The 23,738-nt window shown below is 59.5% G+C and overlaps 2 protein-coding genes across 7 annotated transcripts in view; both read right to left on the reverse strand.

Moving 5' to 3' along the window:
• Positions 1-241: 241 nt before the first annotated feature.
• AIFM3 (apoptosis inducing factor mitochondria associated 3) lies at positions 242-11,741 on the reverse strand. Of its 6 annotated transcripts, none has more exons than XM_057526997.1 (21): positions 11,683-11,741; positions 11,040-11,203; positions 7,407-7,620; positions 7,130-7,239; positions 6,799-6,908; positions 6,664-6,708; positions 6,318-6,414; positions 6,131-6,243; positions 5,702-5,788; positions 5,245-5,372; positions 5,031-5,161; positions 4,830-4,945; positions 4,667-4,738; positions 4,525-4,588; positions 3,874-3,950; positions 3,651-3,768; positions 2,335-2,433; positions 2,004-2,079; positions 1,462-1,566; positions 815-835; positions 242-606 (listed from the first exon to the last, which is right to left on the reverse strand). In XM_057526997.1, the coding sequence occupies exons 2-21, from the start codon at positions 11,068-11,070 to the stop codon at positions 567-569; spliced, it is 1,854 nt and encodes a 617-aa protein (XP_057382980.1). In that variant the 5' UTR covers positions 11,071-11,203; positions 11,683-11,741; the 3' UTR covers positions 242-566. The 6 variants fall into 6 exon arrangements, with proteins under 6 accessions (XP_057382980.1, XP_028018195.2, XP_057382981.1 ...); XM_028162394.2 differs by having other exon boundaries at positions 5,245-5,336; positions 11,040-11,250; positions 11,683-11,740; XM_057526998.1 differs by having other exon boundaries at positions 3,874-3,944; positions 11,040-11,250; positions 11,683-11,740.
• Positions 11,742-18,818: 7,077 nt separating this feature from the next.
• The window catches only part of CRKL (CRK like proto-oncogene, adaptor protein), a 30,975-nt gene continuing 26,055 nt past the window's right edge, over positions 18,819-23,738 (reverse strand). The window contains exon 3 of the mRNA XM_007196285.3: positions 18,819-22,291. Coding sequence (XP_007196347.1) covers positions 22,157-22,291 — 135 coding nt within the window. The 3' untranslated portion in view covers positions 18,819-22,156. The remainder of the gene's footprint in view (positions 22,292-23,738) is intronic.

Genomic DNA, 23,738 nt, shown 5'->3' on the forward strand with positions numbered 1-23,738 from the left:
TTTGCATGTGCTGTCCCCTCTAACTGGAGTGCCCTTCCTTCAAAATCCAGATCCAAGACATTGGTCTGAAGGGCCTTCCCTAACCCCGGGGGCAGCAAAGGGGTTGCTCCCTCCTCTGGGCACTCACAGACCAAACTTCCTTGGTGTGACACTGAGCGTTCTGTGGTTTGCGGTCGTGCCTGTCTCATCGTCTTTCTCCCTCATGAGAGTTTGCCCAATTACAGTGGAAGTCACGCAGATCTGCAAATGTGTGAGTTTTAATTTTAAGATCATGTCTAATATGTTGCAGGGTCCTACAGGGGACCAGTCCCAGAGGAAGAAGAGGCAGGGTCTGTCCCGCCTCCACTGCCAGCCATCAGTGGCACTGGACGTCTTGGGGGCTGAGCATCTCCTGGAGGCCGCTGAGGCCTCTCGGGAGGTGAGCCAGGCAGCCGAAGGCAAGCACTGAGAGGGCTCAGGTTCTGCCCTGGGGGCTCCTGGGGAACTGGAGGTTGGCACCTGCCCCCCAGGCTTGGCCTCTGTCCCTGACGCCCCAACATGCCTGCCCGAGTCCGCTGCGTGCAAGCTCAGGATCCTTTCCCTGTGAGCCAGGACATGTCGCCAGTCCTGCAGGAATGAGGGAGGAGGAGTGAGGGCAGAAGGGAGCAGGTTCCCCTCTGGGCACCAAGAGCAGCTAGCCCTTGAAGACAGCAGGGAGCTGTGCGAGGCCCTGGTGCCCAGCAGGGATGTGCACTTGGGCAGAGGGGGGAGACCACCAGGCGCCGGCTCTGGGCTGAGGTGGGAAAGGCTCGGAAGAAGGAGAGAACACACGTACTTGCTGTGCAGCACAAACAGCCTTTGCGAAGGCAAGAGGGAGAGACAGAGAAGGCCGGGGAGAGAGTGTGTCATTCCTGTCCCCCCTTGGTTCTCCGTTTCCAGTCTGAGGCCCCCCCCCCGTCCTGTGGCCTCCAGGCTTTCCTCAGCCCTTGGTGGTGGTGGTGGGGGGTTCTGTAGGCCACTGAGTCCACAGGGTGACTCCCAGTGGCACCATGCCAGGATGAGGGTAATGGCTGGTGTCCGGTGTCGTTCAGACCCCGAACAACACCCCACGACTCTGTCAGGGCGTCCCCAGGGGCATCACTAGCTGCATTTCCCCATGGTTGTGTTCAACCATGTGCAGTGGGGTGTCCCGGGCTCAGTGACTGCCCAAGCAGTGGGTCTTAACCCTTCCCCGCAGCACTGGTCCTGCCCTGGACACGGCCTCTTTCCCTTCTACCCACCAAGAGCACAAATAACCAGCCCTCTCCCAAACCACAACCCTTGCCCCACACCACACCATAGCCCTGGGAGCCTCAGGCTGATTGATTGGGGGGGGGGGGCGGGGCAGGGGGGGGAGAACACTGGAGGGCTGTGGGGGCAGCTAGAGCCAGCACCTCGGGGGACTTCTCCCCCCTCCCCAAGGCACCCAGTGCCCACACTCACTCCACCTCCCGCTTCCGGATGGTGCGGCCGGAGGCCAGCACCTCCGCCACCTTAGACACGATGGGATCGTAGTTCATGCTGGCCACGGAGATCACCTCGTCGCCTCTGCAGAGAGAGGTGGCCGAGCCTGAGGACTGCCCAGCAGCAGCCCCTGTCCTTGGAGACCCGAGTCCAGCTGGGGCCCAGGGAGGCTCTCGCTCAGGAATGTCCTGAGCGTCCAGCACGGCTTCTGCTCCTGCAGGACCCCATAGAGGCTCCAGCCTTCCTGCCCAGTGGGGTTCAGGGCTGGAACCTGTCCTGAGATCCCCACTCTCTACCTGTGTCACTTTCCTCGGTGTAAAAGTAGGGTGTCAACACCTGCCTCCAAGAGCTGTCCCCACCTCCTCCCCTTTCCTGGCCGGTCCCTGCCTAGCTGCCCCCCGTGCCACTCGGCCCACCATCCAGGGAAGCCCCCTCCTCGGAGCAGAGCTTATCCGGGAGGAGCCCCCTTCCTGACTGAGTACCCGCTGCTTCGCGCCCCCGCCCCACCCCGTTGCTCTCACTTGGTGTAAAAAGCCACGAACTTCAGCTCGTCCAGATCCCCCTGGATAATGACGTCGTCGAAGCCTTCTCCGTACCCTGCGGGCCGGGAGGAGGGGACTGGGCTTCACGGGGTCCACGCCCAGTGCCCTTCCAACTCTGCCCTGGACCCCAGGCCCCGCCCCTGCGGTCCTTTTAGGGGGTCCTGGCCCCGTCCGCAGGGAGTTCTCTGCTTCCACCTGCAGCCGTCATGGCCCCGCCCCCTGGATGCTTCTAGCCCCGCCCTGACATCCAAGACCCGCCTCCGCACTCTGCCACACCTGGGCCCTACCCGCGTCCGGGGCCCCTTGTTACCCGCGTAGCGCAGGCTCTTGCTGAACATGGCGGTCCACAGGTAGGGTACCGTGCTGATCTCCGCCTCCTGCGCCAGCATGTTCTGGGCTGCCACGCGCCCTGCGGGTCCCGGGGTCGTGAGAGCCCCGCCCCGAGCCCTCACCACCCCTCCACTGCCTGCCCCGGCTCTCTGGGGATGGCTGACAGGTGGGGCTATTCCCCCCCACCCCAGAGGTAAATCACTGCCCAACCCACTGTCCACCGCTGCTTGCAGATAATGGGTGCAGAGAAGGACACCAGGCCCAAAGCTGGCCACTAAGATGAAGTGCCTGGACTGGGTCTGGGAGGGCTTGGCTTCCCGGGACCGTTTCAGATGTAACACAGACAACTAACCGGACAGGTCAGGTCAGAGGAGGGAGGTGGGCGAATGGGGCACCAGTGTCCAGGGAAGCAGGGATGACAGCCTCACTCAGAGCCCAAGACAGAATAGGGTGGATGGCTCCCCAGTTTGGACAAGGCCCCACTGAACCCTTGTATTTGGATGTCTGTGACAGTCCTTGGACCCTCCCAGTTAAACCTTAATTATACTCAGCTGATGAGTAGCTTTTGGTTCCTTCAAACCTAGCACCAACTTTAGACCTTGGACCCGAAAAGAAATTGGTACCAGGAGTGGGGTTTCAGGCACAGATGCTCAGATGACGTGAAGGCCGAGGGAAGGGAGGAGGGTGCAGGGGGTCTGGCCGTCCTCCCTCCAAGGCAGCTAACTGGCTGTACCTGCAGCTGAGGGGCCCAGACCAGGTGTGCACAGTGACCGCCCAAGGGGAGGGGGAAGGTTGTTCCTCAGAGAGCACAGCAGGTCCCCACTGAGCCCAGGTTTCCAGGCCCAGACGGCCACCTCCCAGGGGCCTGCACGAGGCAGCTGGGTTCACAGAGCCAGTCAAGTGGCCCAAAGGGGAGAGTGGGGAGCTAGCCCGGGTTCTGCTAAACCCCTCTCTCCCTCCCTGGGTGACTGCACAGGTTGGTGAGGAATTCTGCAGAACATGTGTCTCCGAGGACAAAAGGAAAGGAGAGGCTGGCTGGTGGAGGGACCAGCGAGGTGGGGCGCTGTGGCTGGTGAAATGGGATGTCAAGAGGGCACTGGACAGAGGTCTGAGATGGGAGGTCTCTGTGAGCCGCCTTGACCACCTGCATGGGGCTGGCTGGACAGGCCGCCACAGAGCCTTGAATGGCTGACCCAGTGAACAGGACCCAAGGCCAGCAACTGAGGGGGTGGGCCTGGGGAAGGCTGAGACCCTGGGACAGCCTCCCACCCCAAGCTGCCATGGGGCTGCCAGTACCCTGGGCGTGAGCCATCTGCCAGTGTGGGATGTTCACTTTCCGATTGTTCCTCCAGGCCAGGGGGAAGGTCACAGCGTCGCCAGCTGCAAACACTCCCGGGACATTGGTCTGCATCATCTGTGGGGAGGGGACCGGGGCTCGTAGGTAGGACTGGCGCCCTGAGCGGGACCTCCCACCACCCCCCGGCCCGGCACACTGCCTGCCCTCCCCACCCAGCCCCACCTTGTTGACAGGGATGAAGCCTCGGGAATCCAGACCTATGCCGCTCTGCCTCAGGAAGCCCGTGGCGGGCACTGCACCTGGCAGGATAGGGGCCACTGTGTCCACTCCCCAGCCCCTCCCTCCTCCTGCCTCACTGCTCTGCACCACCACGCCCTTCACTCCCACAGTCCAGCCCAGACTGATCACCCAGCAGGTGGCACACCCTGTGCCTTCATGTGCCTTCTCCTCTGCCTGGAGCCCCACAGACCTTGGGGCTTCCCATCAGGCCTCAGGTATCGTCTCCTCCGAGAAGCTCTCCACGAAGCCCCTGGTGGGGGTCGGCATGCCGAGCCTCCCCAGCCCATGCTGCCACCTCCCAGCTTTTTCCCTCCCTGGACTGGCACCTCAGCTGGAGCAGGGACCAATTAGAGGCTTTTCTGTGTCCTGCGGCTGCGCAGGGTTACTGGACAGGGGTCATTGGGAGCGTCCTCCATGCCGGGCCAGGCTAAGCTGGTACCATCACCCCCCAACAACCCTGCCAAGGGGGTACGGTTGGGGTCCCCATTTTATAGAAGTGCAAACAGGCTGGGGGAGGAGAAGGGACTGGCCCAAGTTCACCATCGAGCGTGCACGGGTGACTATGCTCACTGCCACCGCCTGCCCCCCACTCACCAATGCCCACCACGCAGACGTCAGCCCGCAAGACCTTGCTGCTCTTCAGCACGACCTCCTTCAGCTGCGGAGAGTGGGAGTGAGCAGCTCCCGGGCACAGGGAAGGGGACAGAAAGCGGCGGGGGGGTGGAGAAGGGCCCACCTTTCCCTCCTGGGCCCGCAGCTCCGACACCTCCGTCTGCATGTAGAACTTGACCCGGTTGCTCTCAAACATCTGCCAGGTGGATCGGTGGGTGGGAAGGGGTGAGAGCCAGGTGGGGGCAGGGCGGGTGCCCAGGGCGGTGGGTTCTGAGTGGGGGGCTCACCTTCATGAGGGCGCGACCGACGCGCTCCCCCAGGAACCTCCTGAAGGGCGTCTCCTCCAGCTCCACCACGGACACTGAGTGGGCCTTCTCAGTCAGGTAGGCGGCCACCTCCATCCCTGGGGCCAGGCAGGGAGGGCTGGCACCCTGCACTTCCCAGGGCCATCGCTGCCCTGGGCCCAGCCCGCACCCCCAGCTGCTCACCCAGGAAGCCGGCTCCCACGACCACAGCGTTGCGGCCCCGGGCCAGCCTCACCACGCGGTTGGCGTCCTCGGGCGTCCGGATGGTGAACACATTCTCCACGTCTTTGCCTTTGCAGCTCAGGGTCTTAGGGCTGAGACACGGCAAGAGTCGGGGAGGGGATCCTGGCACCCTGAGCCCTCCGCGTACCGGCAGGGGCGTGGGGACCCCTCCCACCTGCTCCCGGGTGCCAGCAGCAGCTTGCTGTACTCCAGCTTGAAGCCATCCTTGAACACGGCCTTCTTGTTCCTCACGTCCACCGTGACCACCTGTGACCCCGCCGGGCAGAGCGAGGCCTCCGGGTCCTGCCCCACGCCCAGCACCCACGAGGCCCTCTGCGAGGCTCTGCCACCTGGATGAACCTTCCTCCCTTTCCTGGCAACCCCTCCTGACCCTTTAAGTTTCAGGCACCACCTCCCCCTCAAAGTCCTCCTAATGCTCCCAAGTCCCAGCCCTGAGCAGACGGTCCGTGGCCCCTCACACTGGGGCCCATGACCCCCCCAGGCCTGGAACACCCCTGGTGCCTGGGCAGCGGGGCCGGGAGGGCAGAGCACACCCATACTTCCAGGGGCCTCACGCCCTTCACGGTGCCCATGAAGCCTTCCCCAGGCCTGTTCCCCAGCATTGTCTGTACCTGGGCCTCAGTGAGCACCTCGATGCCATGGGCTCGGAAGAACTCCTTGGGCCTCAGGGCCAGCTGCTCCGGCTGTGCATCCAGAGACTGCAGGAGACCCTGGCTTGAGACAGGACCCTGCACCCCCAGGCTCCCACCCCTCTGCAGGCCCGGCCCCACCTGGACAGTGACCAGGTGGCCACTGACCCATTTTATAACCGAGGACCAGGGCCTCGGGGTCTTGGGGGCTGGCAGCCTCGGTCACACAGGAGCTACAGGACAGAGCTCAACAAACCAGATCTTTCAGGGGCACTGCAGATGGGCCTGGCACGAACAGAGAGAGCAGCTGGCCAGACCCCCAAGGGGCGGCAAGCAAGGGTCCCAGTGGACCTAACTGTGCCCAGTGGGACATGGGTCTGGCCCTGCCTGGCCCCGCTCACGCTAACCCACCTTGCTAAGCTTGGGCCGGTCGTAGGGAAGGTGCCGGTCCAGAGTGCACAGGACAATCCTGTCTGAGAAGCCCTCCTGCCGCAGCGTCTCCGCGCACACCAGGCCAGCTGCGCCTGAGTGGAGGGGACAGTGGGTCAGGAGCCCCCTCTACCCCACCCCACCCTGCCCCTCACAACCCACCACCAACCTGTGCCCACGATGAGCACGTTGGTGCTGCTGCTGTGGCCCGTGCTTGGAGAGATGCACGTGGCCATCACCTTGGTCCTTCGCTGTAGCTGCAGAGCCTGGGGGTGGCCAGTGAGTGGGGGGCAGCTGGAAGCTGGGGTCATTGCCAGGCTCCCTGTGCCCATCCCAGCAGGCCAGGTCCTGCTGCTCCAGTGCCACCTCATCCCCACCACACAGCCCTTCACTCTGCTCCCCTGCCACACCCGCTAGGCTCCTTCCCACCACAGGGCCTTTGCACATGCTGTGTTCTGGGCCCAGAGGCCCTTCTCACCTCTCTCTTTTGCCTGAGCCCCAAGCCGCCCCCTCACCTGCTTGCTGGCCCGGACATACACCTTCTCCTTCTCAATCTTCACCTGCAAGGGCTGTGTTGCTCAGGGCTGGGCTTTGGGGTGCTCCAGCCCCTGCACCCCCAGGCTCCCACCCCATTGCATGCCTGGCCCCACCTGGAACTTATGCAGACTGTCCAGGCCAGGGAAGTCCTCCAGGTCTCCGGTGCTGATGTTGAAGCAGGCGCCATGCCAGGGGCAGCGCACCCGTCCACGGGACAGCACTCCTGGGAGGGGGCAGTGCTGGGCTGGGCCACCAGCAAGAGCTCCTCTCCAAGGACCCATGTATCCAGCACCACTGGCCCTTCCCCATGGCCCAGGACACCCCACTAATAGACGGGGGCCTGGGGCCCAGTGGAGTGGGGGCTGAGCGTCCCTTGTGATGGGGTTGCCACCAAGCCCCTGTTGGGGAGGTCCCGCCCCGCCCCCGTGGGCACCGACAGCTCACCTTTCACCAGGGGCGCACCGTAGTGTGGACACTTGTGACCCAGGGCATGGAACTCCCCGTTGTCTTTCACCAGCAACACCTTCCCCCAGCCCAGCTCCACTTCCCGCATCCTGGGAGGGGAGGGGCTGCCCTCAGATGTCAGAGGTCGCAGAGCAGCCCCAGACCAGCAGAAGTCACAGAGGCGGTGGCCCCAATGGAGCCGGTCATGGGTCCCCTCCAGGCCTCCCAGCTGTCCTCCCACCTCGGCCTCCCACCCCCTCCCAGGCCCAGCACCCACTGGCCATTCTCCAGGTCCTTGATGTGGCAGACAGCAGCCTCCACGCAGTCCTGGGCGCCGGGGTAGGGGTGGGGGGCGGGCAGGCGTTCCTCTGCATGGAAGTGGCAGGCCGTGCCGTTGCCCTGGTAGGCCCGGGGGCTGCCCTTCCCGCCGGTGGACAGCTCCTCCTTGCCCCGGTCCTTCTCGGGCAGCACCACCTCGATCTTGAGCTCCACTGCGGGCGGGCGGGGGGGGGGGGGCGGTGAGCCCCCAGCCCGGCCCACCCAATGAGCTCTGAGTGCGGGTTCTCCCCGGGCCTCCAGAAAGCCATCTGCACCACCACCAGCAAAAGGCAGAGCCAGGGCGCGGGGGGTGGGGGGTGAGGGGGGCCCTGGGCGAGCCTAAATTGATTTCTGCGTGTTTTCTTTTCCCCTAACAGAATTAGTGAGGGGGCACAACAAAGCTCCTTCAACCCTGAAGCTGCCCTTTCTCCAGGAATCCACGTGGAGGTGAGAACTCAGTGCTGGAGCCTTGCTGACCTTGAGGGTGTGGCCCCCATGGAGGACTGCGTCATCCCTGAGGACTCAGGGGCACGTTTGGGGCCTGAGAAACAGCGCGTCCAAAGCAGGACGCAGCCCAGTTCATGGCCTGTGAATCTGGGTAACGGGGGAATCGAGGGTTCCAGAGATTTGAAATTTTTTCAAAATTAAAAAAAAAAAAGTGTATGCACCATAATTTCAACTTTAGATACCTGCTCTCTCGTTTGAGAATCCTTCATTATTTGCCAGGCGCTGGGTGCAGGGAGGAGCCTTGGGGGTGAACCCCAACTGGGTGGTGCATGCAGAGGGCACAGCGCCGCCCCCACCAGTGGGGCCTCCTCTGGGGGTAGTTAGTGAGATTATCATTTTCTTCTTTATACTTCACTGCATTTTCCAAATTCCCTACCATGTGCCTGGGGTATTTTTCTAATTAGAAGGGAACAATAAACAGAATTTTTAGCAGTGATAATCCGGCCTCCCGGGCTGCTGCTGCAGGGAGCGAGCTGAGCGTGGAAGCTGAGCCCAGGGCACAGCATGGGCCAGGGCCGAGGCCTGGGCAGGAGGCCCCCTCCTAACTCCCGAGGCCCCTGAGCCTCCAGGCCCCTCCCCCTCAGACCTGACCTTCCAGAAACAAAGAACCTGGCTCACACCTCCAGGCCTTAGCCCCTGCAGTTCCCTTGGCCTGGGCTGCTGTCCTGCCCTTCCCAGCTGGGGCTGGGCTCACGCCTGCCCATCCTCTCCCCCAGCCTGGTCTGGCCCCTCATCCTTCCTGTCCCAGCCCCCCACCCCCACCCCGCCGCCTCCCCTAAGGCTCAGGCACGCAAGGGACAGGGCTGAAGGTGGCTCCCTGATTCCAGCTGGGCAGGAAGGGCCCACGAACACATCACTCTGATGCTGTTGTGTCAGGTGGGGGGTTACGGGTGGGGTGGGTTTTTTCCTTCATTTTCTACACTTTATGTAATGGTGTTAGAATGTTTTCAGAAGAATTAGAGAGACAGCTCACAGGAGCAGCCTGGCAGGGTCCCAGAGGACAGCCAAGCCAGGCTGTTTTTATCCTCTACCTCCTTCCAGAAGGCCCCAAGGTGCTCGCTGGTGTAGTCTAACGGGGGAAGACCATCAGGTCAGGAGCCTCAGGAGCTGTGGTGGATCCCTTAGCCCCTTTTGGCAGACGCCTTCATTATAAAATGGAGAGAACAGTGCCTACCTCTTCTGGGACAGTGGATACTGAAGGAAATAATAAAGGTAACTCAGAGTAGATGCTCAACAGGTGAAGTTGGGTAACTGTGTTTTATTGGTTAACTTCAAGCCTCCTGGCTGCCATGACAAAGAGGGAAAGCCTTTAGGTAGCACTAGTGGCCTAATAAAAGGCAGGTGACCAGATGCCAAGAGACCTGCACTACCTCCTAGTTCTGAGCTTACAAAGGACTGGCCTGGAACACTTCCTGAGGAACATGGGGCCCCTGGAGCACAGGGCACACAGAGGGGGCTCAGGAAGACTGTTCTAACATGCTCTGAGCCACAGGAGCCAGTGAGGTGGAAAGTGAGGAGTTTGCAGAAGCCTCTTCTGCTCGTTCTGGTCTCCCTGTGGCCCCTCCTGACCCTCACTGAACTCTCGTGGCCAGAATGCTCTCACTCCCATACCCTGAAATTCCCCAAGCCTCATCCCAGACCTGCCACCATGGGCACCGGGGGCCCAAGCTCCTGCCCTCCTGCCACAGCCCACAGGGAGCCCAGCCCCCCAGAGAGGGGATAACACCCTGTAAGTGCCTCCTACGTGCCGGGCCCGTGCCAAGCACACTAGCCCACACAGGGGCACAACTATTAGTCCCATTTCACACATGAGAACACAGAGGCTCAGAGAGGTGGTCACCTGCCCAAGGCCAAATAGCCAGGAACAGGCAGGGCTGGATTTGGGCTCAAGAGCTCAAATTCTTAGCACTGCCCCTGGTGTGGTAAGAGTGACCAGCCCTATACCAGGGGTCCTGGGGCCGGGGGTCCTGCGGCTAGGGGTCTGTGGCAGACCAGCCCTTTGGGGTCCTTTAAAGGAACCTACAGGGGGCATCTTCTGCCAGGGCCTCCTGCCAGCTCTGCAGTCCTACAGGAGCCTGATATGGGGCAGCCAGCATCCTCCTGCCTGCTTCTGACGGGAGAGAGCTGGGGTCAAGACAAGGGACATCATTTGCCTGAGGGCTGGGTGTCCGCAGCATGGGAGTCGTGGGGCAGGCGCAGGTGGGTCCCTCTGCCTGGCAGGGCATCGCGGGTCTCCTCTTGCCCACAAGTTCTCCCTCAGACCCAGGAAAAAGAGAAAAGGCTCATGGGCTCCAAGGTAATGGAGCTGATGGGTATCAGGTAAGGGGAGCTGGGGTGAGCTGGCCGGCGATCCCTGGGTGCACTACAGAGGCCTCTCTCAGCCTTGGTTTCTTCATCTGGGTCAGGCCTGCACACCCTTGCCTTCCGGGTGTTGTGAGGAGGGAAGAGGGAAAGTGGGGGCTGGAGGGAGAGCCGGCACACAAGGGTCTCCGTGGAGAGCAGACCTAGGCGTCCCCCAGCACCCTGCCCGCCCCCCAGCCCTGGGCTGGGACTGCTTGGGCCAGGCAGGCTGGGGATTTCCTCTACAAATGGGGAAGTGTGTCCAGAGAGGCCCAGGAGGCAGCCCAAGGTCACACAGGGTCAGAAGAGGTGAAAAGGGCTAGGACATGTCCACTCCACCTCATAGCAATTTTGAGAGGTCAGGCTTATTTTTTAGGGGGAGGAGGTGAGGCTCAGAGGGGTAACTTGCATGTCCTGGGTCATGCAGTGGCTGAGGGTGTCCCCAGAGCCCCCTTCCCCAGCGCTGAGAGAGATACTCCTCTCCCCGACCCAGCAGCAGGAGGAACCCTCCCTTCCCCTTTCCGAGAAAGATTCCACTGTTATTCCCACCACCAGCACCCTAAGCCCCAAATAAAGAGGGCTCCAGCCCCCCCACTCCTGCCCACAGCATTAACATTAGGCTGCAGCCCAGCCTGACCTACTTCGGAGACAGTGGGAGGGGCAGGAGGAAGGTGGCAGGAAGAGGGAGGGAGGGAGCGAGTGACGGAGGGAGGGGGAAGGGAGAGGGTGAGAAGAGAGGAGGTACCTGGCTTGGGCTTGGAGAAGCAGCCACCCATGGTGAGTGACCCGCAGATGGGTGGGGGGCAGGCACACAGGCGGCTGGCTGTGGGAGGCCTAGGGTGCCCCCTGGGGGGCTGGACCCCCCGAGGCCCTTAGAGATGCTGGAGCTGCCATCCCAGCTGGAGCTGCCTGCGGGGAGACAGGAGCATCTATGGGGATCAGGGCTTTGATGAGGGCTGTGGGTAGAGACACAGAGAGACAGAGAGGGGGGCTTCTCAAAGAGGCTGCGTTGGAGCTGGGAACCCTCATGCGTAGGGGAGCCGGGTCCCAGAGGAATGGCACCTGGCACCGTGGACGGCAACTCCCTTCCAGGCCCCCAGGCTCAGCACCCTCACTCTCCTCCCCCTTTGCCTGGGACCCTCTTCCCTAACCTCAGCCACCTTTTAGGCCCAGGAAATCCTCCCCGATTTCTGCTGCCCCCTCAAAATCCTGCAGCCTGGAGCCCTGGGACCCTCCATTCTCCAGGGAGGCCACCATGCCTGGGGTCAAACCCAGGTCACCTTGGCAGACCAGAGCCTTCTTGGTCCGCGGGGTTTCTCCCTCCTCAACGGGGCAACATTTAGTTTTCCCCCCTGCTCCCACCCTGGTGGGCAGCCCTGGATACCCACCTCTCCAAGGGCAGCCACTGCTTCTTGCTCCCAGCCCAACAGTGGACCGAGGCTGCCCGGCCCTGGAAGGCAGGGCAAGGGGGCAGGGGTCCAGGAGGCGGCCCAGCCTCCACCCCTCCCCCCAGTGTGAGCTGTGGCCAGGAGGGGATGGGGGCGGGGCTGGGCCAGTCCACTGGTCCCCAGGGAAACCCAGCTCCATGTGAACAGAAGTGGGCGGCCAGCCCGGGCCTGGTGGGGTTGGAGGAAACGGAGGCCAGGCACACAGCTCCGGCTCCCACCCCCTCTCCTGCTCTTCCCAAAAGCCCCTGATGTTGAGGTCATGCCCAACAGTAGATGGAGAAACTGAGGGGCCAAGGGCTTGCCAAGATCAAGCAGCAGGTAGGGGCAACCAGGTGGTGTCCCACCTCCCTCCCACCTTAGTTACTTCCAAGACGGACAGGGATCCAGGAAGCCCCCGTATCACCCTGCAAGCCATGGGGCTGGGGGAGGGGTCACCCCATCAACAAAGAGGTCCCTGCAGCCAAGGAGCCCTCAAGGCCACAGAGTGAGCCTTCCTTAACATGCAGCTTACAGACTGGACTTTGGAAGGCCCAGGACAAAGGTGTAGCTGCCTTGTTTACACTGACCTCCCCACAGTCCACCCCACTGTTATCCCTGCGGCTTCCCCCAGAAGTTCTTCCTGGAGTTTAAGTGGATGAGGCCCACTCGGCTTTGCCCAGATCCCAGCAAGGGCCCTGGGTGGGTGCTTAAGAGCAAGGGGGCTGAGAACCAGATGAAAAGGTTGGGGAGGGACTGTCTCCTGCCCAGCACCTGGTCTCACCTGCCCTAGAGGGCTGTCACAGGTGAGGAGGCAGTGGCACCTGAAGGCCACCTGGGTATACCCATGCTCTTTCCCCCACTCACTGCCAAGGCAGATCCGTAAAACTTGGCCACCACCTGCCCACCTGCCCCCTACCTGGGCACAAGACCCCTCCCCAGATCCTGGCTTTCCCTCTGGCTCAGCCCTGCCCACCTCCTTCCTGCCTGGCCTCAGGCCTCACCTACTGGGCCACAGATTCCAGAAAAGGTGGGACCTCAACTTGCCACCAGGTGCCTGTCGAGGCCGTTCCCTCCCTTCCCAGGTGCCCAGGTGTTCAGACCTTCCAGGGCCTTGGGCATGGAAAGAGATTTGCTGGGGACGGAAACTTCTCCAGGTCTACTGTGTGCCAGGCTGGCGTGGAGCCCTCCTACCTCCTGCAGGCCCAGACGCCCCCACTCAAGGCAAAGGTCTTCGCCAGGGGCATGGTAAGAGGGCACCCCAAGTTTTGGCAGAGTGCTGTCCCTTGTGCACAAACTGCCCAATGCAAAAAGTTGTAACAGTCCCCGAGTGCTGACCACCTACAGGAGCCTGCGGCCTGTCCCCCGGACCAGCCCTAGAGCCCCTTCTTGTGCAGGCTCCCCACTCCTCCGGGTCCCACGCTTCACCAGGGATCCCGTGGGCCCTTCCCACACCCACCCGAGGGGCTCCTGCTCAGCTTCGCCCCCAGTGGCTTCCAGTTTCCTGGGAGGGCATCTGAGCTCCACAGCCGGCCCTCAAGTTCGGGGGGCTGTGGCCCGCACCTCCTCCCCCACGGGGCTAGAGGCAAACCTCCTGCTTTGCATGTGCAGCCCGTCTTCCCGTCTTCCCGGGAAGTCCTTCCAGCTGCCTTCCCGCTCCCTCGGGCCGGGTCCCCCCACCGGACCGGCAGCCCAGGAAGGGGATCCGCACACAGCGGGGCCCCGAGGCGGCGAGCGGGCGGCGCGTCGGGAGAGCGAGGGCTCTCTGCCTGGCCTGCCCCCTCCCCGGTGAGGCCCCCAGTCCCCGGCGAGTCAGCCCGGACCCGCGGGCTCACCTGCGCTCGGCGCGGACCTCCGCTCTGGAGCCACCGGGGCTGCGGCGGGGCGGGCGGGGCAGGCGGGGCGGGGCCGGCGCTGCGGCGACAATGCGGCCGGAGCCCGAGGCCCCAGCACCGCCGGGCGGCCGCGCAGGTGGGAGCAGCCCGGGTCGGCATGCGAGGCTGTGGGAGGCAGCGGGGCCCTCTGGCCCTGGACGCCGGGCGGAGTCTGGGTCCCCAGCATCCTTGCGACCCCCGTGGGGCGCCAGGCTGGGCCGCGCGCCGGGTCTCAATGTTTTTCCTTTTCTTTCTTTCCTAAGTCTTGGAACCAGGGGCAGGTGGGCAGCGAGCTGGGGGCAGGTGAATCACCCGCAGAAACCTCCCAAACTGCGCCTGACTGCCTGACACCTTGATTGCTTTGGGGGTTCAGCTCCGTCCTTCCGTCCACTCTCCCCACACCAAAACGTTCTACTTTATATTTTATGACATTTTCTCTTTCCCACATGTCATTATACCGGGAGAACTTCCTGGGTCCCCATAAATCATGGTCCACCCCGGTGGGTGTTGTGTCCCCTCCTCCACGAAGCCCTCCCTAAGCCGCCTCCCCAGACTGGATTTGGCCCTGCTGTTCCAGCTCCCGGCCCCTCCCAGGGTTTCGCTGTGTTGACTGTCCAGACTCTGCCTTGTGGTCAGGCAGGGCTTGTCCCTCCCGCAAACTGGGACTCATGACTGTGTGGGAAATGAATGAAGGGCACATTCCAGGGAAGTGGTGTCTCATCTGTCACTAAGCACATGGGGCCATTGGGCCCGACATCAGCCACTAACTGTTGTCTCCTTCAGTGGCTGGTGTCGTGCCTTCTTTTTTGCCATCTCTTCCCTTTCTGGGCCTCGCTCCCTTCTGGTTAGGATGCCAGGCTGACCGGCCTCTGAAGCAGTCCCTCTTTATGCCCCAGGCTGCCCATGGGGGCAAGCACATCTCCCCTCATTTTACAGATGGGGAAGCTTGGGGAGGCTGCGTGGCGCCCAGGGGCAGGAGCAGGGCCTGAATGGGTCACACTCGTCCACCCCTCAGTCCACCGCTCGGGGTGGCCAGCTGCCACAGGAGAGGCCCCGTCACTGGGCAGAAGGTGTTGCTTGGCCTTGTGCCCTTGGCCTCCAGTCAGCCTGCCCCTACTCCACACTGTGCTGACCTTGCAGCCCTGCCCCTCACCCCCCAGTCCCCAGCCAGGAAGACACTGTGCCCTGTAAAGAAACGTGTCTGTGGCTTTATGTGCATTTATTCCTTTGCTCTTCACAACAGCCTGAGGTGGAAGGTCCTCTGTGTCATCTCCATTTTACAGATGTGGAAGCTGAGGTTCAGAGAGGTTAGGGACTCCCCAAGGCCACGCTGCTGGTGAATGGCGGAGACATGGGTCCTGGCTGGCTGGCTGTGCTGGGCTTACAAAGCGGAGCTTGGGAGAGGGAGGGGAGAGGCCTGTCAGGCTTGGCCAAGGCTGCCACGTCTCCAGTGCAGATTTCGAGTCCTGATCTGTGACCTTTTTGAGTCAGTGAGCCCCTTCTGCCCCGGATTCCGCAAGAATCTGGGGGTAACTGAAGTGCTTCCAGCTAGGGATCCTCCAGGACACCAGGACAGGTGCAGAGGCAGCACGGGACACAGCAGGCACGCAGGATGTGGGGTGGGGGCTGCTGAGCATGGGATGCCAGAGATGACATTGAGGGGACAGGTCAGTGTGGGGACTGTGAGGAGGCCAACAACCTGGGGAGATGCCCTGCATGGGGCGAGTCCACTGTGGCCGCCTCTACCCTGCGGATGGACTTGAGGCTCTGGCTGCCCCATGGTGGGGCAGAAATGACCAGATCCTCATGGAGCAAAAGCTGAAACAGAAGGTAGGTGGGTGGGCGGCCTCACCAAAGCCCCAGGCTCGGAGGTGGTGCGTGTGGACACCGGGACCCAAGGAGACTTAGGATGCCTCCAAGCCTTGGGCAGCCTGAGGTCCTGATCTTGCCCCGAGGATGATTCTGGCAACGTGGTAGCGTCCATCCCAGTGGCCTTGACAATACACAGACCCAGCAGACACTCCAAAGGCCAAGGTGTGAGAAGCAGGTGAAGGGGTGATCCCTGGGCCCCCCAGCATGCAAGCCTGTCCCTGTCCTCCTCACACCCATCCCTGTTCCCCACTCCTCTCAGCCTAGGGTCTCCAAGCTCTGCCGTGTAGGGCTGTCCTTTTTTAGGCCACAGAGTGAGAGAACGGCAACGTCTAACACTGGGATTGACTCTGGCGCCCCCTGGAGGTCGACCTGAGAGTCCACAGGGCCCACCCTGAGCCTTGGGGTTCAGAGGGCAGAGAGTGGACTCTTCCCTGGGGACTTTGGTGGATTTCCAGATGGGGAGACCTCGATTTGACTGACTGGTCCCCAGGAAATGCTGGGGGAGCTGATATAGCACAGCCAGCATCCTAGCTGAGGTTGGCTGTGTTGAGGGGCAAGATGGGCAGGAATGGTGCCCTCAGCTACCCCGCGACTTATTCTTATGGAGGCAGACGCTGGGGGATCCCCAGGCTGGGGAGCCTGCGCTAAGCCCGTCCCCACCCCTCCACTCCTGGCCTCACCCCTGACTCCCTGGCTTGCTCTGGTTGCTGCAGCCCAGCCTCCCTGCCCACATCGCAGGTCGGTCTACACAGCCTGACTGCCACATCTCAGCACCCCCAGGGTCCTCGGGGGCTCTCCGACCCCGTGGAGCCGGCTCCCACCAGCCTGTTTCAGCCCAGCCTCGACCCTCCCCAAGTTGCTGGTTTGTCGTGAGTCCTGTCCTGTCTCCAGGCTCAGGGGTGACCAGTTCTAGTTCCAGTCCCCATGGAGGGAGGGAAGGTCAGGGGGCTTTCCTAGGAGGTGGCAGGAGCCGAGGACAGATGAGCCCTTTGGAGTTCAGCAGAGAGAAGGGCATCCAGGCAGGAGAAGTGTGTGGCAAAGACAAGGAGGTAAGATGGCCAGTTCTGGGGACTCAGAATGTGTCAGTCCAGTCTGGCTCGAGTGCTGGGCTCTGGGCAGCAGCCTGGCATGGAGGCATCTCATAGGCCAGGGAGGAGTGGGCTAGGGGTTTTCATCACATGTGTCTTTGGGGAAAAAATACCAGCAACTAGGACTGGCACTGGACAGGGGGAAGGAGGGCCGGGAGGCACCTGGGGCAAGGACTGTACCAGAGTCAGCCCAGGAGCTGGAAGGTGGGCCCTACCCCTGCAGCCCTTACTTAGACCTGAGGATTTCCTATCATCAAAACATTGGGGGAACTCCCTGGCAGTCCAGTGATTATTAGGACTTGGCACTTTCACTGCCAGGGCCCAGTTCAATCCCTGGTCAGGGAACTAAGATCCCACAAGCCACTTGGTACAGCCAAACAAACAACAAAAAAAACCCACTGGCAAAAACTTCCACACGCCAGGACAGATGGGCTAATATAAGCTGCCTCAGCCACATAGTAGAATATTGTTTAGCCATAAACAAGGTATGTACAGAGTGTTTGTAAAAATGCTATATTTTCATATATTATACATCGCTGGCGAAAGTGTAATTGAGGCAATCCCTATAAGAGGGCAATTTAGCGACAGCTCTGAAAACTGCCAGTGCCCAGAGCCTTTGACCCAGCAATCCCAGTCAGAGGAACTCACTTTAATGCATCTGCCCACCTGAGATTGGAAAGGACCTACATACCCACCAATAACAGGTGGTTACCCAAGTGACAGCACATCCACCTCAAGGAACACGACACAGTGATGGAAGAGAACAGAGGCTCAGCTTCTGATTCACAACAACCTCTAAACAGACTGGGGGAATAAAGCAGGGTGCAGAACAGGAAGTGATCTATGCTGCCTTTCTGTAGAGAAAACATTAAAAAAGAGTACTTACAGATGTATTTACTTGTATGTTGTAGAATAACTCTGGAAAATACAATAATAAACAGGCAACAGGGACACTGGGATGTGGAGTCAACAGGGTGGGTGGCCTTTCTCCAGACACAGGACTTCTGAATGCTGTGCCCTACGGGTGTTTTCCCTCTAACCTCAATGCCAAAGCCAAACTCTCCCAACTCCTCGGAGGGCCAGCAGGAGCTTGGTCCCCCTGCTCCTGGCCCTGCCCTCCACACAGCTACTGGGCAGACCACTCACTCCACTGGCCAGCCTTGGCCACTGGGCAGCTCTGGGTGCCCACCCCAAGGGCTCCCCTTCCCGACCCCTCCCTCAGGACTCTGAGCTTGAAGTCGGCACCCTGGGGCTGTCTCTGGCATGTGGGCCTGGAGGGTGTAGCTGAGTCCCCTCCCCCTGCCCCCGTTTCAGTGCCAGGCTGCAAGGCACAGGCTACCTTGGGCTACAAGCCCGGGAGCCTGGGGACTGAGTGCGATGGTGTCCCCAGGGCAGCAGGCGTGGGCAGGGGATGCCCCCCAATCTCTGCAGCCCCCTGTTGGACACAGGCCTCAACCTCCTGTCGGGGAGCCATGAGCAGGGCCAGGGCTTGAAGGGTGGGTCACTCCAGGCCAGGATGCAAAGACGCTGTGGGGTGTCAAGACCTGGGCCCTGACACTCACCTAGTGGGGAGGCAGCTTCACTTCCCAGGGCTTCCCACCACGGAGGAATCCAGCCCAGCGTTGCTGAGCAAAATTTAACTTTCCAAGCAGAAAGTACTCTTCAAAGGTGTCTCTGAGGCCTTCCTTCTTCCAGGACTAGTGGACCGTTTGGAATCTCCCAAGCTTTCCAGCAACACAGCTCGCGATGATGCAGGTTGCACCTTCCTGGAGGTTTTACCACGACGACACTTGGACCTCTCTCAGCACACAAATAGGTGCCGGAACAGCTCTGGCTGGGGGGCGGCAGGGAAATCAGCAGGCCCCCCAACATCTCTAGCTGAAGGTCCCGGAGCCTGTTAGGAGGGCCACAGACAGGAGCAGAGGATTTAAGAAAGGCAGGTGGGTCTCATGCCCTGACCAGGGACGAGGCTGCTCCGAAACTCATGCTTCAGACAAGGCGCCCATTAGAGGGAGGACACCCAAGTTCCCTGGAGGATGCTGGGCCTGGAACTGCCACCCCGCCCCCGGGAGGCCAGGGTGTGAGTGGTGCCGGTGCCAAGCCCCTCCCCTCCACTCAGTCCACAGCAGCAGGGCTGGGCAGGGCAACTCGCAGAAGCACCAGCTGGCCACTGCTTCACAGGTGTCCCAGCAGGTGCTTAACTGCTGGGGGGTTGGGGGGGGCGAGGGCCTCCAAGGCAGCACTGAGGAGACACCGAAACACGAAAGCCGCTGCCACCGCCGGCTGATGCAAGTTTTATTGAGACAATGTACAAACAGGCCATGGAAACAAGGGTCTGATGCCGGGACCAGTAACGTAAAATGGAATACAAAAATAAAAAGGCACTGATCTGTTAAGAAAAGACACTCCATGTATTCTAAGAATATAAGTCATTTAATACTGTTAATTTTATAGCACAAAATAAAACAAGCTATGATCCCCAAAAATAATTTTAAAAGCTTACACATAAAATATTATTGCCTGAAGTTTATGATCTTTAAGTTACAGGTCAGAAGAGTTTTGTGTTGTGTTGTTGTCATTTTAAAACACACAGTGAAGACCGTCAAGAAGCAAGGCCACTGTTCCTCCTGCAGAGACCACGACCCTGTCTCAGAGGACTGTCCTTCCACTCCGTGAGAGCACACGCCCAGCTCGGGGCCACTGGCTGCAGCCACAGGGACACAGGCCTCCGGTCCCAGAGGGTGGAGGCTGAGGGCGAGCTCGGTGGTGTCTCCGGTTCGGTGTGAAAACAATCAGGATTCACTCATTTTAAGAGGTTAATGAACATAATATTATTAAAGGATTAAATTATAAACACCTGGCACAAAAACACCATCCCTTTTCAAAAATAAAATGTTCATATTCCTCTGAGCAAACTTTACAAGAGCAGTGGCCGCCGGTCCCGGCCCGCCTTGTGTGTAAACAGCTGGAGAAGGGAGTCAGCACAGGCCAGATGCTCAGGCTCAGGAGGGAGCAGCTGGCCCTCTCTCCTCAGGTTCCTGACCGTGAGCACAGAAGGGGTCCTATCTGGGTGACAGTCGTCGAAGGGCAGTCCGTCCACATGTCCTCCTCTTCATTAGCTGTGTCCCCGGGCAGCAACAGCGGGCAGAGGTGACAGGGACAACTCATTTTCCAGGATAAGTAAATTTTTAATCAAACTGTCAATTCCTTTAGCACATAATTTGTTCTCTTCCCCAGTGAGCTACTTTAACATCCACACATTTTCTTAAGTGACACACAGTAGAGCAGAGCAAGTAGCAATAATGGACAGTCCTAAGAGGAAGCCTGCCCAGGAGGGAAGCCCATGCCTCTGGAAGATTTGAGTCGCTTTCTGAAGCAGAGTCTTCCCAGACCCCTGGGGAGCCCAGGCCCAAAGCCAAGGCAGTGGGCTGTTTCTTGTATATTTAGTGTGAAAAAAAAGAATTACCCTGGCTGATTAAAAAACTAATAAGGTTCTAATTCAAAAAGGTACTACTTTCGGCACACATCTCCAGTTCAGAGCTCAAGGTTCACCTTATTTGGGGCTCCGAATCTCTGGGGCGGCCCTGGAGACATGCACCTGGGCTGACCGACTGAACAGATGCCTTCTGAAGTAAACCTAGGTTTGCAGGGTGTTCTGATTCTGAAGTGATCCCCATGAGGTGGGTCGCGCTGTTTACTGGTCAGCAAACACGGCTGGAAGGAAACCTTGCTTTCCAAAAGGCCATATACTTCTTATACTTGAGCCAACTACTGCCATCCAAAGGTGCCCAGCCTCTCGGCTAAATGTGGTTTAACAAGGCCTTAGGGTGTGTGCTCTTTGGACAAGGCACACGTCCCCCCCTTCTGTGAGAGACCCCCTCGGGTACTGGGTTACAGGCCACAGGGCAGGCATCATCCCCAGGTAGAGGGCAGGGGCCCAGCCACACACGTGCCACTTGCCGTGTGGCTAGGCTGGGCCTGGACCCAGAACAAGAGGTGACTGCAACACAGGCACCTTGGGAGCAAGGTGGTCACAGCTCTCACTGATCAGGAAGAGCCCACAAAGAAGCCTTTTCCAAGAAAACCATAGAGAGACAGGGCTATGTGAGCACCCTCAAGAGTCTTTTAATATGATGGTTACCTACCTGATGGAACATTTGATTAAAGAGAAATTGAAACATGGTGGCCTTGCTGGTTCTGACCAGAATAACTGCTCGAAACCTCAAAACCCAAGACCCCTGCGAGCCAGGGCCAAGGCTACAGCAGATGCTCAGGGAGGACAGTTACTTATCAGGCTGAGACCACACCCCCAGGGCTGCTGGACGCATTCTCAGCTGAGGCCTGTCTTCAGCAGGGTCCAGAAGGGCAGGCACACTGAACTACACAAAAGGTTCCAGAAATCTAGTCGGCCGTGTGCTATAGACGTGGGATCGGTCACACGCTGGTACCAGCTGACTTGTATGAACAGGCCTCTTTTAGCCAACAGGGAAACCTTAACATCAAATCAGTAATGGTTAACGATGCATTTCATTAGACATCAAATGCATCAACCAAGGCCCAGAGCCTACACTTTCTTGCTGGAGAGCAGTGTGGACACAAGAACCATGGAACCAGCATTAGCAGCACCATCTCTCTTGGGCAGCCTGGGGAGCTTGCTGGGGCAGGGAGAACTGGGCCTCAGTGAGTGGAATTTAAAGATTTCTTAGTGAATTCAACGACTTTTTTAAGGAAACTTGGGTCCTATACTTTCAAGGGGTGCATTCACTGAAAGCCTGGACAGGAAGCCAGCAAACAAGGTGAATCACATCACCCTCCCGCCCCTGGCTCTGATGCCTGCGGGGACAACGTCGTCCAAGAGGCTGTGCACGCAGCTTGGAAGCCCACAACTGCTGGGTGGTGGTGGTGGTGGTTGTTTGCTATCTGGCAACACAAGGTACCACTGGCAACCAAGACAGTACAGGCCTCTGCCTCAGGGCTCTTTTTCTTGTGCTCCTGCGGTGACAGCAGCTTCAGAGGCACGTGCCATCCCTCGTCTCATCACAAAAGCTAACCTGCTACTTAAAAACCTGTTCAGAACACACAAGTCTAATTAATTAAGTCTTCTAAAACCAAACCAAACCAAACGAGAGGGGGAAAAAAAAAAAGCAAAGCCTGACGTGGGAAGTTTAGGGCAGAATTCCCTCTTCTGAAGGGTCCACTTCCACTGCTCTTCACGGAAAACCACGCCGGCGACGGCACCACCCATGGCTCCCAGCGGCAAGGCCTCGTTGTGGGCCCGAGCTCCCCCGGGACCCTGGGTCAGCCCAGGGACAGGCGGGGTGCTGGCCGGAAGGGAGCCCTGTCCTCGGCACCTCCTCTCACCTGTGTGCCTCTACCAGTGTTTCCAGTTTATGATCCAAAGAACTCTAAAATCAGCTACTCTTTGACAACACGACTATGATACAAATGCCGGGGCAGCCACTGTGAGCATTCCAATGTGTGGGAGGCTGCCCGCTGCAGAAGCTGGACGTTGGCAGCGCGTGTGACCTGCCCGAGAGGACGCTTCCCCGCTTGAAGGAGGCGTGTGGGGCAGGACGATGAAGCAGCAGGCACAGGGCAGCAGCATCACTCATTTTCATCCGGGTTCTGAGGGTCGATGATTTTGACGTGCGTGAAGGGGAACAGCCCTTTGCGCCCGTTCACCTCGCCTTCCCACTGGCCGTTTATGTTCATCCTTGTGACTTTCACGATGTCACCCACCTGTAAGGGGGAGAAAGAAGACGAAGTCAGTGTTTTCTCTGAAAACTAAATCACACATGCTATTCCACTGAAAAGAACCGACACATTTTGTTCTTAGGACTCTCATTTTTCTCAGTGCTTAGACCTAAAATCAGGCTGTGGGCTTCCCTGGTGGTGCAGTGGTTAAGAATCTGCCTGCCAATGCAGGGGACACGGGTTCGAGCCCTGGTCCAGGAAGATCCCACAGGCTGTGGAGCAACTAAGCCTGTGCGCCACAACTACTGAGCCTGTGCTCTAGAGCCCACGAGCCACAACTAGTGAAGCCCACACGCCTAGAGCCCGTGTTCCGCAACAAGAGAAGCCACCGCGATAAGAAGCCCGCACACCACAAGGAAGACCCAACGCAGCCAAAAATAAATAAAATAAATTTATTAAAAAAAAAAAAAAAAAAAAAGAATCTGCCTGCCAATGCAGGGGACATGGGTTCCAGCCCTGGTCCGGGAAGATCCCACATGCCATGGAGCAACTAAGCCCATGTGCCACAACTACTGAGCCTGAGCTCTGTAGCCCGTGCACCACAACTACTGAGCCTGCACACTGCAACTACTGAAGCCTGTGTGCCTAGAGCCCGTGCTCTGCAACAAGAAAAGCCACCACAACCAGAAGCCCACGCACCACAATGAAAAGTAGCCCCTGCTCGCCGCAAATAGAGAAAGCCTGCGCGCAGCAACGAAGACCCAATGCAGACAAAAATAAAATAAATAAAATCAGGCCGTGCCAAAGACACGAGGTGCTACCAACGAGCCCAGGGTGCTTCTGCTCAGCCGTGAGAACGTGCTCTGAGGCAGCCTTTTCCCCCCAGATTGGCTACTAACTCCAACAGCACAGAATGAACACCTGACTCTGAGAACAGTTCAACTCACACAAAAAGTGCATTAAAAGAAACAAAGCCATCTCCACCCTATTTCACGGGAAGGAGCTGCCGCCGCCAAGAACACCCTGTCCGCTGCCTCCCCCGCAGCAGCGTCTCCCAGCGGGCCAGTCTCGGGGGAAGGAAGCCCAGCTCCGAGAACCTTTTCAGACCAACCTTCAGCTTCAGGGTGGTAGGAATTCTACCTATGGCCAGAGGACAGGCACCAGCCAGGGGCTGCTTTGCTCATCAAGGGGAGGCAGCAATTTTGACTTGGGTGTGGTTTTCAAATTGTCTGCAGACCCTGAGCTCTGAGGAGGTGCTTTAAACTCCAACAGATGTCAGATTGGGACTTCAATCTTGTAAACGTGTATTTTATACAAGTTATAATCAGAAGCAGTCAAGCACGTTCCTGCCCCATTACTCTGTGCTGCCCTGGCTGCTGCTCACGTGCCTTCCTTGGAACGAAGCTTCTGTCCCACGTGTCTGATGGAAGGCCCCCGAGAATTGCAAGGTAAAGGGCAAAACACACTGCTCACCATGCGCAACAAAGTACAC

Source organism: Balaenoptera acutorostrata, chromosome 13, assembly GCF_949987535.1.
Source record: "Balaenoptera acutorostrata chromosome 13, mBalAcu1.1, whole genome shotgun sequence".
Lineage (NCBI taxonomy): Eukaryota > Metazoa > Chordata > Mammalia > Artiodactyla > Balaenopteridae > Balaenoptera > Balaenoptera acutorostrata.